General features: G+C 48.6%; 8 protein-coding genes and 1 non-coding gene across 9 annotated transcripts; 1 reads left to right on the top strand and 8 right to left on the bottom strand.

The window, feature by feature from the left end:
• Positions 1 to 229: 229 nt before the first annotated feature.
• tRNA lies at positions 230 to 311 on the bottom strand. The gene is given in 2 exon segments: positions 230 to 264; positions 276 to 311. It is a non-coding gene; the product is annotated as a tRNA-Gly (tRNA).
• Positions 312 to 627: 316 nt separating this feature from the next.
• Positions 628 to 1,839, top strand: FMAN_06514 (uncharacterized protein; the record flags this gene model as incomplete). Its single annotated transcript, XM_041826695.1, has 3 exons — positions 628 to 741; positions 791 to 1,748; positions 1,796 to 1,839. The coding sequence occupies 3 exons, from the start codon at positions 628 to 630 to the stop codon at positions 1,837 to 1,839; spliced, it is 1,116 nt and encodes a 371-aa protein (XP_041677733.1).
• Positions 1,840 to 2,027: 188 nt separating this feature from the next.
• On the bottom strand, positions 2,028 to 3,431 carry FMAN_06515 (uncharacterized protein; the record flags this gene model as incomplete). The annotated part of the gene is made up of 1 exon (XM_041826694.1): positions 2,028 to 3,431. The coding sequence occupies one exon, from the start codon at positions 3,429 to 3,431 to the stop codon at positions 2,028 to 2,030; it is 1,404 nt and encodes a 467-aa protein (XP_041677732.1).
• Positions 3,432 to 4,339: 908 nt separating this feature from the next.
• On the bottom strand, positions 4,340 to 5,298 carry FMAN_06516 (uncharacterized protein; the record flags this gene model as incomplete). Its single annotated transcript, XM_041826693.1, has 3 exons — positions 4,340 to 4,561; positions 4,608 to 4,938; positions 5,000 to 5,298. The coding sequence occupies 3 exons, from the start codon at positions 5,296 to 5,298 to the stop codon at positions 4,340 to 4,342; spliced, it is 852 nt and encodes a 283-aa protein (XP_041677731.1).
• Positions 5,299 to 5,911: 613 nt separating this feature from the next.
• Positions 5,912 to 7,894, bottom strand: FMAN_06517 (uncharacterized protein; the record flags this gene model as incomplete). Its single annotated transcript, XM_041826692.1, has 7 exons — positions 5,912 to 6,719; positions 6,766 to 6,853; positions 6,909 to 7,031; positions 7,086 to 7,128; positions 7,181 to 7,595; positions 7,666 to 7,733; positions 7,787 to 7,894. The coding sequence occupies 7 exons, from the start codon at positions 7,892 to 7,894 to the stop codon at positions 5,912 to 5,914; spliced, it is 1,653 nt and encodes a 550-aa protein (XP_041677730.1).
• A 532-nt stretch (positions 7,895 to 8,426) lies between these two features.
• On the bottom strand, positions 8,427 to 10,149 carry FMAN_06518 (uncharacterized protein; the record flags this gene model as incomplete). The annotated part of the gene is made up of 5 exons (XM_041826691.1): positions 8,427 to 8,665; positions 8,720 to 9,533; positions 9,583 to 9,734; positions 9,782 to 9,950; positions 9,997 to 10,149. The coding sequence occupies 5 exons, from the start codon at positions 10,147 to 10,149 to the stop codon at positions 8,427 to 8,429; spliced, it is 1,527 nt and encodes a 508-aa protein (XP_041677729.1).
• Positions 10,150 to 10,753: 604 nt separating this feature from the next.
• FMAN_06519 (uncharacterized protein) lies at positions 10,754 to 11,980 on the bottom strand (the record flags this gene model as incomplete). Its single annotated transcript, XM_041826690.1, has 6 exons — positions 10,754 to 10,801; positions 10,849 to 11,366; positions 11,420 to 11,483; positions 11,528 to 11,596; positions 11,649 to 11,748; positions 11,802 to 11,980. The coding sequence occupies 6 exons, from the start codon at positions 11,978 to 11,980 to the stop codon at positions 10,754 to 10,756; spliced, it is 978 nt and encodes a 325-aa protein (XP_041677728.1).
• A 582-nt stretch (positions 11,981 to 12,562) lies between these two features.
• FMAN_06520 (uncharacterized protein) lies at positions 12,563 to 13,291 on the bottom strand (the record flags this gene model as incomplete). The annotated part of the gene is made up of 3 exons (XM_041826689.1): positions 12,563 to 13,050; positions 13,120 to 13,189; positions 13,238 to 13,291. The coding sequence occupies 3 exons, from the start codon at positions 13,289 to 13,291 to the stop codon at positions 12,563 to 12,565; spliced, it is 612 nt and encodes a 203-aa protein (XP_041677727.1).
• Positions 13,292 to 13,575: 284 nt separating this feature from the next.
• On the bottom strand, positions 13,576 to 14,895 carry FMAN_06521 (uncharacterized protein; the record flags this gene model as incomplete). The annotated part of the gene is made up of 4 exons (XM_041826688.1): positions 13,576 to 13,958; positions 14,017 to 14,087; positions 14,135 to 14,511; positions 14,569 to 14,895. The coding sequence occupies 4 exons, from the start codon at positions 14,893 to 14,895 to the stop codon at positions 13,576 to 13,578; spliced, it is 1,158 nt and encodes a 385-aa protein (XP_041677726.1).
• Between the last annotated feature and the right edge of the window lie 825 nt (positions 14,896 to 15,720).

Genomic DNA, 15,720 nt, shown 5'->3' with positions numbered 1-15,720 from the left:
ATGTCAGTAAGGCTCTTGTGATAGCCAGACCACTGCATGCCAAGTTACTAACTAGTAGCGTTAAATATTACATTCTCAGCCCGCCTCACTTGGATTGCATGCTACCATGACTTTTCATAAGTTTTGCCGCACCGGTCGGGGACTACGGCCCTCTGACCTACCCCGAAGGCAAAAAGAGAATTGCACAACACCACAAAAAGATCGTGGATAGGCTATTACAGCTTTGGAATGCGTAATCAGGGAATCGAACCCTGGGCTCCCCGACGCTGCTCGAATGGCAACGGAGAATTTTACCACTAAACCAATTACGCGGTGCGATTGTTGAAGTACGACGGTCACTCCAGTGTTTGAGAATGTTTTGGTGGAGTTGAGATGGGGTTGAGACCCAGTGCTCGGGTCCCTTTCCCTTCTTCGTCCTAGTGTCAATTGACTACCGAACCAATTCGCAATGGCTGTTCGCCAACAGTGGGCTATCAATTTACCTGTTGTGGTTTAGTTCTTGACAGCGGCACGTCATACTGAGTGTCACTAAAAGTTACTGAAGCAGACGCTCTGTAGTCTATATCAGTGCTGCGGATGCCCCTCCGCTCCATCGATAACTTCCCCTCTCAACTCTCAAAGAACAAAATGGACGATTATACTATTCTATCAGTTGCATTAAGCGCCTTCGCTGTCTTGGCAGGTCTCTACCTGCTTATTTCCAGCACCAAGACGCGAGAAGCTCGATTGGAAGTCACCCAAGTAAGTAAGCTCACTCAAACAAAAAGTTCCGGCTAACAAATTCCCGAAGTTGTATGTTTATCCCGTCAAGGGCATCCGAGGAACTTCTTTGACAAAAGCGCGTCTCGGTCCATATGGCTTCGAGGGAGACAGGACCTTTTCTCTGCAAAAGGTCAACCGAAATGAAAAGGGCAATGTTTCCCATGAGACGATGCTGATCGGATATCATTTGAAACTCGCTCTCTTTTCAGCTTCTGTCGACTATGATGAGGGCCAAGTTACGGTGAGTTGGACTGGAGACAAGACAGATGATAGCGTCGACTTCCCTCTGAAGCCTACTGTTGAGGGTCGGAAGACGATCGAAACCAGTCTGCATACCAGCAAGGCCAGGGCCTATGATATGGGAGATGAGCTGTCACAATGGTTCTCTGACCGCCTTGGCGATGAAGTCCGACTCGTCTACATTGGGAACGAGTCAAGAGCCGTCCTGGGCTCCTTGGCTCCTCACAGCTCAGACGCTTTGAAGAAAGCTTCCTTCACCGAGCGTATCAAGAACATCCTCCCTCCTTTATACCACCCACCTGAGAGACTTGCCTTCAACGATCTTGCCCACTACCTAGTCGTCACAGAAGAGTCCAACAACGAAGTTTCATCTCGCCTTGATGAAGGCTACTCCATGGACATCACCAAATTCCGTCCCAACATCGTTGTCCGCGGCGCCTCCAAAGCGTTCGCCGAAGATTTCTGGGGCGAGCTCACTTTTGCAGGTGGAATACGCATGCCGTTGACAGCAAATTGCTACAGATGTCAGAGTATCACTGTTGACTACAATACTGGGAAGACTGCTACTGATGATCGCGGTACGGTCTGGAAGAAACTCAACAAGGATCGAAGAGTGGACAAGGGAGCGAAATGGAGTCCTGTCTTTGGGCGCTATGGTTTCTGTTACGGTGATGCGACGAGTAAATCATTGACGGTTGGCCAGCGGGTCGACGTTACGCGAATTAATTCTCAAAGAACGACATTTGGTGAGCTTTGATACCTCGAGATTTATATTCAAAACTGACGAGCGTAGATTGGCCACATCTAAGTACATTCGGTGTATCACAGAAGAAGTAATTCAAGCGTGTGCACTGGATTAAATGGAAGTTGATACTTTAGGAACTGCAATAATAATAAACAATCTCTTATTGACCTTAGTTCTCCTGCTATTATACTTATGCTGATGCTGTTTTAAAAACACAGAGGTCTGTCATTTACTCTGCAAAGGTGTCTAGAGCCCCGAGACATATTTGCTGCCCCTCGAGTTATCCACGATGTCTCGCCTCGGGCAATGCAAAGAATGGCAGAGGGATCAAACTACCGCCATTTGCCTCACAGTCTTTCAGCATTTTCTCGGCCGTGATATAATCATTTGGGTCCCGTAGCGTTGGGGGGGACTTATACCGAGGAGGGTTGGATCTTTTCTTGGCAAAGTACTCCTCCCATTGCTTCTTTGTGTTCATTTTCCGCTCGGCTTCCAGTCTCGCCACCTCTGTCTTGACCTCTTCCTCAGTCGGGAAATGAGCTTCTTGTCCAGGACACAATCTCGCATCGTCGAAGAATGCCCAGGCTCTCTGTTGGTGTATGGTGCGTCGCATTCTCTTGACTTGGGCGGCTTCTGTATTGGTACGATTGGGTTGTCCTGCGAGTCGATTCAGTTGAGCAGTGTCTTCCCTTGATTGCATCTCCTCGACCCTGGAAACAATGTGGTGAGCTGAGTCGCAGCTCCTCCGGTCATATTTTGAACACATCCTCGCAATCCGCATGGGTTGGTGTTCTGCCTTGGCCTCCATCATCAAGTGCGACAGTACATCGAACCCACACCAAGGTAGCGCTTTGGGGTAATAGGCTGCATACTCGAGAGACTTGTAACGACGGAAGGGATACTGTGGATCGTAACACATCGTTTCGACAAAGAATGAGTCCTCGCGTTCGACCTGTCTCAGAGAATCACAAGTCTTCTTGTAGTCCTTGAACATCTTTGCACCTGGATACTGGACGAACATCGCGCTGTAGGATGCTTTCATGTATTCATATACGCACATCAAAGCCTTCTTCTCCCAGCTGCTCAATCCGAGCTTCAGCTTCGGTCGGAGCTTGGTCAGTGCGAGGTGGACTCGTTCGTTGCTGAACTTGCAGAGGACCTCGAACTTGATAAATGCTTGAAAGAGACGAAGTCTCTCTTGGGGGTTCAAGTTATGCAGAGTGATGAGCTGTGGGTCAACGGTGTCGATATATGTACGGCGCGGGGGCCGAAGATACGCTTCGGCAGTATTCTGGGCCGTTGCCTTGCTGAGGTAGTCTTCGATGAACTCGCCCATGCGCTCAAACAGAAGCCGAAGCTTGGTGATCATGCAGCTGTCACCCTGGCGGAAAGGTAGTGGGAGAGTCTTGGCTTTCCGTTCGCGCAAAATATCGGAGATTTGGTCGAGGTCGTCAGTCTCGCTGAGGTAAATGATCGCTAGAGCGTCTTGGAGAAGACCATGATCGTTTGCATCGGTACCGACAAGTTGCAACAGGTATTCGCGCAGATAAATCGACTCAGTAGTCGTATATTGGGCCAGCATGGCTGGTGAGGCTCGGATCAGTCGAGCGGTCGTCGCATGCGAAGGAATAGATCCGAGGATCTTGATGCGGACCTCAGCAGGGAGGCTGTCGAAGGGATCCATATTGTTTGGCGTTGGATGTAGGTATTGAGGGTATGGTCGATGTTGTTTAGTTTGAGTGATGCTGGATGGTAAGCGGAATGTTGTGAATGCTTCGGTAAATGTGAAAGGAGAAAGGAAAGCTGAGGTGTTTTATATTGAAGGACAAAAAGCGCTAAGAAACTTGATGCCTGTGAACAGTTATTATTGACACCTTATTTGAACGTCAGAAATTTGCTTTACTACCAGTGGCGGGTATACGGCTACTTGCTTGGCCACAGGGTTAGACTTTAGGCTGGTCAGATAGGTAATTGGTGTACGATATTGCTTTTCGCAAGACAATCTTCTGCTTTGCAAATTTCGTCAATAACTAAGAGACCTAATCCTGATCAAGCCTTTGAAGGTTTGCAAAAGGAAGAGACTAAAAGGTATATAACCTTAAACTTTCATCTCTGGTCGAGGGACGGGAAGGAGAGTTTTCAACCGACAAGAGGGTTAGATGACTTTAATTGTTAACATATGATGTCCGCTCATGAACTGAGTCGACATCATTAACAGTCGTCCTGGTTGTGTTCAGAGGGATAAGCCTTTCGGATGCTGAACAATGGAGAAGAGGACAAATATGGAACAGTCTCGACAAGAGTGTTCAGCATGGCAAAGACATTTTTATCTCTCGTTCTCAAATCAAAGACTGACTTACGGTTTTTCGGATGAGAACAAATGGAAAGGAGGAATAGTAGATCAAGGTTTGAAGGTTAATGTCGGTCGATTACTCACTAAAGTATCGTTCTCAACTGGCACAAAGAGCACTCGTATTCAGCGTAAGAGGTACAATCTACATCTTGACCTTGACTTTTTCATGTAAACCTCCTCGTCATCCTCATGCTTTCGCTTCTAGCTTGAGATGCCAACACTCCGTCTACAGCCTTTTCCTACATATGCTCCATGTAAGACCCAAGCATCTCCGCCACGATTCGATCCGGAAAGGTCAGGTATGGGTCGAAGGCTACTTTCGTGTGTGTAACATTGGGCCATGTGATTCCATTCAAATTGAATCTCGGTTCGTTGAGTGCTTGGAGGATGCGGGCATCAATGTCAGCCTGGAAGACATGGGCGAAATTCTTGTCCCCATCAAAAGCCACGAGGAGACGCACCTTTTTAGAGTCAGTAAAGTATCAGCTGCAGAGTGAATAAACGTACAGGGAAAGTCTCCGGCATTGCTCTCTTCTGTTTGATCGCCTGCGCTTGTGCCAGGGACAACAGCAGACAGACGATGTAAGGGTCCTCCGCCCAATTCTCCGGGATGATTCTTCGCAAGTGGGAGTCGCATAGTCTCTTGACTGGGGAGTTAACCTTCTTTCTCGGGTGAGACGGAGGAGTGTACCGTCTCCGCCGCTCACGGAGGAATGTTCGGTAATATGCACACCCGATAACCGGTGGCTGCGTCTGGGAAGATGGCTTGGCTACATGAAGGACATAGCACAATGTTTGATGAACGGAGCGTCCTGCGTAGAAGAACTTCGCGACGTACCTGTTCAGAGAAACTCAGTCAGTTCTTCGATGTCGGGCAAGGGGGATGAGAGTCAACTTACGGCTTGGGCTTGAGTTGAAGAGGGCTTCCTGGGGTACAAAGAAGATGAATGGCAGACTTGATCTTGCTTTCGGTGTCCGGAACCGTGGCAAGGCGCATGACATGAAAAATAACACTGACTGCGTCAAGATCTGCAGCATCATCTCCGCGAGGCTGCGGTGCATGAATGGGCCGATCGAAGTGCAGAAAGCGAACTCCCAGGAGATCAAGGTGTTGAGAGGTCCAGAATAACGGGCGCGTTGCGAACCAGGAGTTCTCTACGCTCAGTTGGTGAAGGGACTGAGTCGGTGAGGGAGGCATCGTGGGTGATACCTCATGGGGTTATGAAGATTTGTCAGGATGAAGTTTACGTTGGCGCTGATGCAGTGACGAGGAAGAAAGCTTGCTGCGGCCAGACTTCAGTTGGTAACCGGTCGGGGGAACCATCCCTTGGAAGCCCCACTCCTCAGTGATTCAAGGTCTATCCATGGAACATAACTTAGTAGCCTCTGGGAGCAAGAAGACGCCGGACCTTGACATAACATCTCAAAAGAATTTACAAGATATCCTAAACTTAGCAAAAATATCCTAAACTTATGCTAAGTTACCTAAGTCCTTTTGTCATTTAGGATCAAGGTCTTAAGCTTCCTTTCCTTCCCTAGACCAAGTGAGAGCAGCAGAGAACAGTGTCAAGCCGGCTTTCGATGAAAGCCCCGAACACGAAACAGCACCAGAGGAAGAACACTTCTATCCTTAGTTTTCCCGACGCCGCCAAATCTCTGTTGCCATAGCATCTCTTCCACACTCGCCGTGGAAAGCTCTCAATCACAAACGACAACAAAGTCCACACTCCGACCTTCGTGAGCCCCGATACCCAAGCAATAGCAGACGGCTACCCCAAGCACCCCCTCCACAGTCGAATGACAACGCACACTCACAGATAAATCCCACTCTGCCAGAACTTGCAGCGCTCTGGGACAGTCTCATCCGTCGCAATACCGAAGCCCCCGTTACCGATATAAAGCATCCGCCTCTCATCCCCGTACACCGGTACCCCCTGAGGAGCGGCCAGCGAAGTCGCGTTTCCTGTCGCCGCGAAGCTCGTCAAAAGCTCTTGAAACCCAACAGCAATAGCTTCATCGACTTCTGGATTCCGATCCGGGCCGTTGTAGAAGGTATAGTGCATCTCGCTGCCGTGAAGGCCGGGGTAGACGTTGAAACGGTAGCTCTTGGCTCTGCTTCCGTACGCGGCCTGCAGGAACCCATACTTGCAGGTGAACTCTGACTCGGCCTTTGTGATGGAGGCGCGACCCGTTTGGTTGGTGTACCCATGGCTTCCTTCAAACACTGGTGGGTAGAGCATTGTCTCGATATGGTCAAGTGTCTCAGGGCTGGCGCTCGAGTATGTTGACTCCAGAAACTTGCGGTATCCAGCATCGTCACTTGACTCTGGAGATGTGAAGATCAGGCCTTCATCTTCGTTGAAGCCAATCAACAGATCTACATTCTGGATATGCCTCCCTTCTGCAAACAGCTTATCCGGGTTTTCTGGTACGTACAGCCCATCCACAAATGGACCTGCAGTACTTGTTCCCCAAGCAGAGTTTGAGATCAGAAGCCGGTTAGCCTTTTGAACCTCTTCAGTTGACAGTTTTCTCGCCGCTTCCAGATCCGAAACCTTTGCAAGAGCGAGAAACCTGTCGATAACATCGCTTTCGAGTCTGTCATCCGCGATATGAACCCTAAGGCGCGTCAGCGAAATACGACCCGGGTCTTCGCGCCCCTTACCAGCCGGTGCTCTGAGGGATCGCCCTCTGGAAGAGTGTTTTCTCATCTTTGCCTCCAAAGGCAGTCAGATGATGATAAATACTGGCACCTGTCAAGTTCCAGTCAGTGTTGAAGCTCGCCTCCATGGGCTAGAAAAGACAAACCTCCAGCTGACTCGCCCATGATAGTAACACGAGTTGGATCGCCGCCGAACTGATGGATATTCTCTTGGATCCATTCAAGCGCCAGTCTCTGGTCGTAAAGTGCCGCATTGGCTACCATCGTCTCTGAACTCCGCATCAGTAACACATCATCAGTATCGGGTCGATTCACGTCATTACCGGGGTCCAGTTTCGATCCAGCAAGCCATCCAAGAGCACCAAGCTGTGAGTCTTCAGTCTTCTAATCTCCTTGAACCCAGTTGACAATAACATACTCGATAGTTTGCAGAAACAAAGACCAAGCCTTCCGGACTCGACGGATAACTCGCTTTGATGAGACCCGCGGGGTCGAACCATCCCTTCTCACCGGTAGTATATCCACCTCCTGAAAGCCAGAATATCACCGGTGCCAGTCTCTTCGCTGAGTTTTCGAAAGTCTCAACGGGAGTGACAACATCGAGAAAGAGACAATCTTCTGTCTCCCTGGGATCTATCGGTATCTTCAGATCTGAGGGCTCCTTGAGTGCGCGTTTTTGTTCTTCGGTCAGAGTTGAGATCTTGCCACTTAGAAAGTCTGGTCCTGTGAACGAAGTGTATACTTCCCAAGCGGCCATCGCTTGGGGACAAATTCGGCCGACTTCTCCTTTGTCTACTGTGCCGTTACGTCCTTTAGGAGCAACAGGTTTCGCGCTGTCAAGTCAGTGCATCGGCAGAGAACATTCGGCAACCGTGGAATCATTTTGGGCAGAGCGTTACGTACAATCGAAGATCACCTATCGGCGGTTCACCGAATCTGATGTTGGAGAAATTGTACAGAACCGAAGATCCCTTCACGTCAGTCATGTCAGCGACCTCACGTCATCAATGGCATTCCTTCTTACCTCTTGTAAAGATCCCTGGTGAACCGCATACCCAAGGTCTACAACAGGGCCTCCAGAGGCAAGGACTCCGTGGATACCGAGGAGAAGGACGACGAGGTGCCTAGCCATGGTTGAATTGGAGACCCGCGAGGTCATGAGCAAGACAATGTGAACAGCAAAAGACAGTCTTTTAGGCAAATACAAACAAGTCACACATGGTCTTCATATAAAGTTCGGGCTGCAGGATACAGGCTATCTCGGCATCTTAGGGCTGACAGGATTCCGGGTAATGGCATTAGTCCATCCTTCACGCAAATCAACAGACAAATACGAGTTTTGTAGAATTCTGGCAACTATCGACCCCCGAAATATAAACAAAAGAGGAAGATGAGATTTAATGCTTTGAAGTATCCACGACATTTATGCCAGCCAAGATACAATATTTCAAGGCAGTATTCAAGGTCATTGACATCGATTCAACCCCTGCAACTTCTCCTGGACCCTAAGCTAGCGCTCTGCGTTTTATTCTTTAGCGGGCTTAGCGCGTCTACGCCACTGGTGCCATCAATAGCGGCGCCTGAAGAGGCTGGCGGGTTGCTCTGTTTGGTCCGGCAATTCTTTGCTCTTCCTCGACGTGCACGGTACGACATGCTCTCCCCAACTAAAGAGTGTACTTGTACAACGGACTTCTCTCTCCCATGGCATCCAGTTCCTCCTGAGAATACTTCTGACGTATCTCCGCCTCAGAAAGCTGAGCCCTGGCTTTGTTCGACTTCCAGAGACAAAACTCCATAAGCAAAGCGCACGAGGCAGCCAGGCAGATAATCCCGAGCGAAACCCCATACCCAGTCGGATATTGAGGGCCTTCTCTATCGAGAAAGATGTTTGTTCCAATGAGGCCTATTCTTGTGTTAGAGGGGATGCTAATAATGATACTCAAACAGGTAAACTTACTGCCAAGATTTCCCGCAGCCAAAAGCCAAGCCAGACCGATAGATCTCTTCCACGATGGTGCGAGGTTGTTACCTGTCCATGCGCTAATACCTGGGAGAAGCGGATAAATACCGATCTGAGCCAGCATGACACCAACATACATGGCTGGAACATTATCCGCCACGTTCTTGGAGTAATTGAACAGCACAGCCAGGGCGACAAGGAGTACCGACATCGGTCCGACGATGAAAGGCATACGCCACGACAAACGGTCCGAGAATCTTCCAGATAACCATGCAGCAATACCGCCACATACATACGGAGGCATCGTCAAAAGCTGTGATTGTGCGGTTGAGAATCCAAGCTGCTTGATGATCTGGGGCATGGTGAACTTGAAAGCAGCATTGGGGACAGAATTAGCCCAAGCGAGGATAATTCCCAGCAACACCTTCCAATCGACCATTGTCTTGAAGAGCAGCTTCCACGAGAACTTGTCTCCCTCTTCCGTGTTTGATCTGACTCCGGAGAGTCGCAAACGGAGGTCCACAAATCGCTTCTCGTCATCCGAGAGCCACTTGGCTCTTTCGGGAGTGTCAATGATGAGGAGTGGCATCACAAGACCAGCTGCGACAGTCACAGCTCCTTCAATGAGGAAGATCCAGCGCCACCCGGCAATACCTCTAGCACCATCGAGACGAGCGATTCCGAAGGCAAGGAGGCCACTGAGTGCACCAGAAAATGCCGAAGCTGTGTAGAAAATGGCGAGACGTTGCTGAAGTTCGTGACGTGGGTACCAGCTCGAGACGATGAAGACGGCGCCGGGGAAGAAACCTGCCTGGCCAACGGGTCAGCATGGTAGAGCAGAAGGATTAAGCATCACTTACCTCGAATACTCCGAGAATTACTCGGCACGCAACGAGGCCTTGGAAGTTCTGCACTACTCCCATACACGTCATGACGATTCCCCAGCATATAATCAAGAACGAAAGCCAGATGCTCGCTCTCACCTTCTTCAAGACAATATTGGAAGGCACCTCTAAGGTTTGTCAGTGGATCAATCCCGTATCTCTTGTAAAAACTCACCAAAGATGATGTAGGGCACGAAAAAGATGGTGCTGGCGATGTTGTACTGGTTTCCAACAAGGCCAAGGTCCTTGTCCATCCCCTCGATTTTCGCGTTTCCAATATTTCCTCGGTCGATATGCGCAAGTAGATACAGAACGGCCATGATGGGAAGGAGTCGAAAGTCAATCTGCGCGCGTCAGTTGAAGCTACTTTGCCGCCTGTTATGAGCCTACCTTTTTGACGACTTTCTTGCCAGTCTTTCCTTCGTACCCCCTCATGAACTCAGCATCCTCTGGCGATAGGCCTGGATAGGCATCGGGAGCGTGCTCAACGAACTTGTCGTCTACCTTGATCGGCTCAAGGTCTTTGTTGTTGCTTTGGTCCATGGCTCGTAGGGATACGTCTCATGGATTTTGGAGTAACTGTTTGCCTACTTACTCAATTTACCACGGGGTTGAGTACGGTATATATGTTGACCTGGATCATGGTGATCAAAGCAACTCTGTCCATCGGGTACGCTCCGGTGCTACTGATCTCCAGCCCGAACCCCATGGGGACCCCGCATCTCACCTCATCAAGCTAAAGGGGACTTAGTGTTGGTTAGCTGGCTAGGTTGTCTGTTGCCCGAGTCACGTCAAGCGTGTGAACCTTGCCTTGGTCGGAATGGTTTCGTTGTGTCTGCGGAGCATGATATCCATCGGACATTCTCCGACCTCGGGGAAAGACCTGGTTCCTAAGACTTACTTCTTTCGAAAGTCAATTCTGGGACGGGTCCGATATTCATTCAGAAGTGGCCTTGGTATTTAGCATATTCAAATTTCTCACGAAAATAGGCAGAAGTGTAATTACGGGAGCAAAGGAATAGGTTCGGGAGACGCAATACTGAAATGACTTGACGCATGTATTTATCAGTCCAGAAAATATTCATCAGGTCATCCATATGCATTCAGGTATAGTATTTATGTTATCACTATATCAGAAACCTCCATCTCAAAAGAATGCAAGGGCATTTGGCGGGCTTGCAACAGCGCCAGGTACCTATCCAAAGTTAGCAACTTCGAACATGACTGTTGAAGAACACCCACATTCATTGGCGAACTTGACATGAAAAAAGTGTATCTCCCTAGTTTCTTGCATGTTTTGGCAAGTTCTTCCAGGTAGAATAGTTCTCCGATGGGCATACCCCAGCCCGCCAGAAGCCACTCATGCAAGTGCCATTCTAGATCTTTACATGGCCAGACTTCCAATGACCGTGCATCTCCGCAGATCGCTGCAATCCTGGTATCCCAAAGGAACCTTAGGAGTTCTTCAGATGGCTTGAGACCAATATTGTCGGGCTTTTGCGTCTGGTAAAGTTTATCGAGATACTCGCGCTTAGCAGCATCCATATTCTCGTATTGAGACAGATATCCGAACCGGATAACGATGATGTCCCCTGCTCGCAAAGATTCAAGGCTCATATTTTGGAATTCCAGAGTTTTGATGATCTGGTCAAAGGGGATCTCATATGATGACATGGCATCAATTTCGAGGCCCTGCGCGAGGGCCCATGAGTACCAGTCGATGAAGACAGCGCGTCCCGCGATTCCTTTGGCTGAAACATCTGTTATTTGTCAGCATATAGCTCGTTACATCATTCAGTATGTTGGATCATACGGTGGATACTATTTGGGTGGTCCGATGCTGCAAATTCCTCGGCTTTGCGGCCCATGTAGTACAACTGTGCTGTTAGCCTTGGCTAAAGGATAGCTGGTGTGAACCCACTGCTTCATTTTGATAAGCATAATGTCGAAAGCCATCCCACTGTGAGCTGCACTGCGAATTGAAGCTCCACTGTCACGTCACAGTCAGCTTTGGAGGGTAGATGCGGGTGGGGGGAGCCGACTTCATCATCGTGGGCATGCTTCAGAGGCGCCTTATTAATCAACCTCAGGTCCAGGTTCTTGCGAGCGAATTTAGGGTATGAGGCTCCCTTCATTGACCAGCTTGATCGTAAGTTAGCGCCAGTGTGCTGTAGTTCTACCGCGGCCTCACTTACTTTAGTGACAGCCTGGCCCCGGTCTTGAAGTTCTCTCTAGCTGCTTGTCCAACTACCTCATCTGTCAAATAGTTCAGAGTACCCAGCTGGTCGTCTTCCCCCCAAAGTCCCCATGCGTTACCCCGAGGGCCAGTCTTGTCCAGTGGAAGTTCGTCGAAGTTGGGATGTTGAGCAGCCATGATGTTCAATAGCACGCAATCAATTATTGTCGACTTCCGGCCGTCAGATTAGTCCTTGAGCTATGCATAAATAGTGATTCTAGGTATCTTGCCGAGATCCGATTGCAAGTCATGGGTTGCGGGGTAGCCAGCTAGCTGACACGGAAGTCTTCCAAAGCATGCCCGGGAAAAGCCCGAATGTGCCTGATGCTCGGGCTGGATCCAGCAACGACGCTATTCCCAGGTCAGACTGTCAGAAAACAGATCATTCCATCGTCAGGAAACATCCCCGAAGTCAGAGCTGAAGAACATCGTGATGCTTTTCCAGTAGTCTCAATGGATGGTTCACAGGGGAAAGTTTAGCATCTCAAAGGGCATAACATGTTCAGCACTCTTGGCCCTATGCCTACTAACCCTGACGGCTTCCAATCAATTTTGCTGGAAATCTCGCATGAATCTTTCTTTTCTCCAATTTCAGACTTGAACAAGACGCCAAAAGCACAAGAAGTGGAGCAAAATGCGAAGCTGTGAGTAATCAGGAGGAGATACAAGCTTCGCTACAGATTATAGCAGAGTGGAGTTCCTTCTCTTCTTGAACCTCCATCATTCTACCTTAATGACAATTTCCCCTTCGCCACTTGGTGGCTCAAACCCAACCAAATACATATCAAAGGTCTCATCATCAATATCAAAGGCTGAGTCACCATTTCTCTCAGGATCCTTCCCGTCTAATGAGTCCCTCTCAGCTCTTCGTCGTTGAATCCGGTTCCAGAGAAGATCTCGGTCAGCATCGAGGTATACCAGTACCCAGCGACCACCGTTGCCTTCCACAATAGCTTTGTACTCATCTCGATATTCTTTATCGTAGAAAGATAAGTCTAGTACTACATCGTTGGACTTGTCTTGAAGGATACGCTCAAGTTCTGCGATAAGCTTCTGGCTTGCTTCTTCTTGGTATGTTTCGTACTGTTCTGCGGGGTAGTCGATTTTGTAAAGACCGTGAGACTCGTAGATTATTTGGTCGTTTGAAAGCCGCTTGAAGTTTGGAAACTTAGTCACGATAGCTTTGGCGAGAGTTGACTTTCCGGCTCCTGTGCACCTTGATCAGCAGCCGTGCCTTTGTATTGAAGTGACTGAATTCTTCGATTTTTCTGGCTCACCAGCAATTCCGCAAGTCATCAATACAATGGGGCGGCCGTCTTGTCGTGTTCGAAAGAGGCGATGCGACAGCTGAGATCAAGGTCAGCCTTGCGAAACCCCAATTTCTTTTCGTCTTACCTGATCAAGTATATCCTCAGATGGGCCACCATCAGCGCTATCGGTTGATGCCATGGTTCCTATGTTGGAGATAGAAGCGTTTGGTGCCAAAACTTTATAATCAGAGGCACTCTAGTAAGAGGTTGAAACTTAGATGCGGCCTGAAGCCGAGAAGAGGGCTGATGAGTCACAAGATAACATCACACATGACGCCTATGATCCTTAGTCATCGATACAGTACAATTTGCCCAGCACACTCAAACGCTTATAATAGCATATTATTTTAATCGGTATTACTAGAATGAAGAATTATAAACTATTGCCAATGCATGGCATTCCCAACTCGACCCGTGACTATACTAAGCTGGTCTTGCATATGTCTCATCTGAGACACGAGACCCTATCGACTCCGCATTGTTCTCCAATGTATGCATCTCTACGTCTACGGTAACTATAATCCCTCTCCTAGATGAGCCATCATCAAGACCTTCCCAGTGGTCCTTGCCGTCGTTCTCCACATCTCGTGATATGTTGTACCCTTTCACACGGCTTGCAGTTCCGATATGACTAGTAATGCCCAGCCCATTAGATCCCCCATATGGCTTAGGGGGTGAATATTGGCGAGCCGAGCTGTCAAATGTAATCCAGCGTTTGACAAACTTTCTCAAAGCAGGGAGAGAACCAGCTATGATACCGATTCCTGCTTCGACGGTGCTCCATAGAGAAACATGGCAGTGCCGATCTTGATTCAAGTTAGATATATTAGTAGAGTTATTTCACAAGCAAGATCAATGACTTACAAAGGTAGTCTGGATTAGGGTGGAAGTAAAACAAGACAAATGGCATTCGAATAATTGTAGCAACAGAGGCACTACACCAGTTAGTGAAACAAGCGTATGTCTTAATAGCTTGACCTACAGAGCACCAAGTCCAAGCACCATACTAATGGAGACCTTTGTCGCCAGTTTCATCTGCGCTTTGTACAACATCAATGCTGGTAGTGCTGCACAAATAATATCGGTCAATATCGAAGAGGCCGAGACGAAACAAGCCAGGATAGCCAGAGCCGAAGGTGGTGAGCATTTTCCGTCACCATTCCAAGTTGCTGACAATGGCTTGCAGAGCACGAAAAGGCTTATGAACACAATCATGGCGCAGATAACAGCCATAGCAAGTGTCATCCATGCAACCACTCGATGCCATGGTATAACTGCGATTCTTAGCAGGGCGTCGCAAATAGAAGCTTTTATGAAGACGAGGGATGCGCAGTAGAATATCTGGAAGAGCCAGACATACTGAGCGCCAGGTCGTTAGCCAGACACAAGGACATAGAGGAGGTGGTGATGACATACAAACCTTCCATGAGGGTAAATACCCTCTGGGAGGACTGAATCTCGCTGGCCTGCTCCATAGTATGTAGATTTAGAGCTTACGCCGACAAGTATTGCAAACAAAATCTTGCGACTGGATGTTAGCTGCCTGGTTACTGTAGAGATTCCGGTGGTGAAACCAACATATCCAATGACCATCAACATATCATCAGCTCCAAAAACACGGTTCTTTACGCGAATAAACGTCCGCAGAAAGACAACAACGGTAGTAAGAATACCGAACAGGATAGAGGTGATGAGCTGAGCCAAACCGAGCCCGCGAGGCTCAATTGTCGGTGCAGCAGCCATTTCCAGTGGGTCGACGTCATGTAAGGGCACACCAAGCGAGTTCAAAATCTTTGGACGGAAATAGCTACGGATACGGGGTCTGTCTTATACGCTGTTGCTATCAAGTTGCTGGCTTTCTGTTTTCCGTATAAAACGTAAAGGGGACGCACAGACGCCGGGTAACAGTTTTCCAGGCGATAGTCCGCCACTCACTCTTACCAAACATCAGAACTTACCCAGATTTGTCAAAGTCTTATGCCGCGGGAACGGGACACTGTCTCCTTTCTTAGGGCAACCTATCGGAAGTTGCGCATTGTAGATTATTCTGTAGTTAGGTTCAAGCCTCGATTTTCAGGGCTGAGACTGAGTCGCGTGAGCCCTGGTCTATGGATGTTGATCAGAATTCCCTATCAACTCTGAAGCTCTTCGATTGGCTGAACCAGCTACTGCAGTCATTCCGATAATCTTTTTCGGAAGAATAAGCTTAGATCCCCTTGTGGCATGTACGTCCATAACAAGTCTTTCTCCATCCGTGGAAATGCGGCCGGGAATGCTGATGTCGTTTATCTTATCTTATCTTATCTACACCAAATCGCCCACATCAATCAGTCTCACTTCATTCTCATCGCAGACAATGAAAGGTCTCTTAATTACATTCTGAGCTTACTTCTGCGCAATGAGCTCGTCATCACAAATACGTGTCTGCAGTTCCGTCACAGGAAACCAGAATCTCAAAAGACAAGAAGCAAGAACGGAGCTGAGCTTTGTAATGAACTCTACCGTAATCACTTGCCTGCTCAGGGACTGTCCCAGGGAGAACACCTGTAAGGCTGCCTACCTTAAGCG

The sequence above is a fragment of the Fusarium mangiferae genome (assembly GCF_900044065.1).
Source record: "Fusarium mangiferae strain MRC7560 genome assembly, contig: FMAN_scaffold002, whole genome shotgun sequence".
NCBI classification, from domain to species: domain Eukaryota; kingdom Fungi; phylum Ascomycota; class Sordariomycetes; order Hypocreales; family Nectriaceae; genus Fusarium; species Fusarium mangiferae.
The sequence above is the reverse complement of the archived record's forward strand: the minus strand, read 5'-3'. Positions and strand labels throughout refer to the sequence as shown.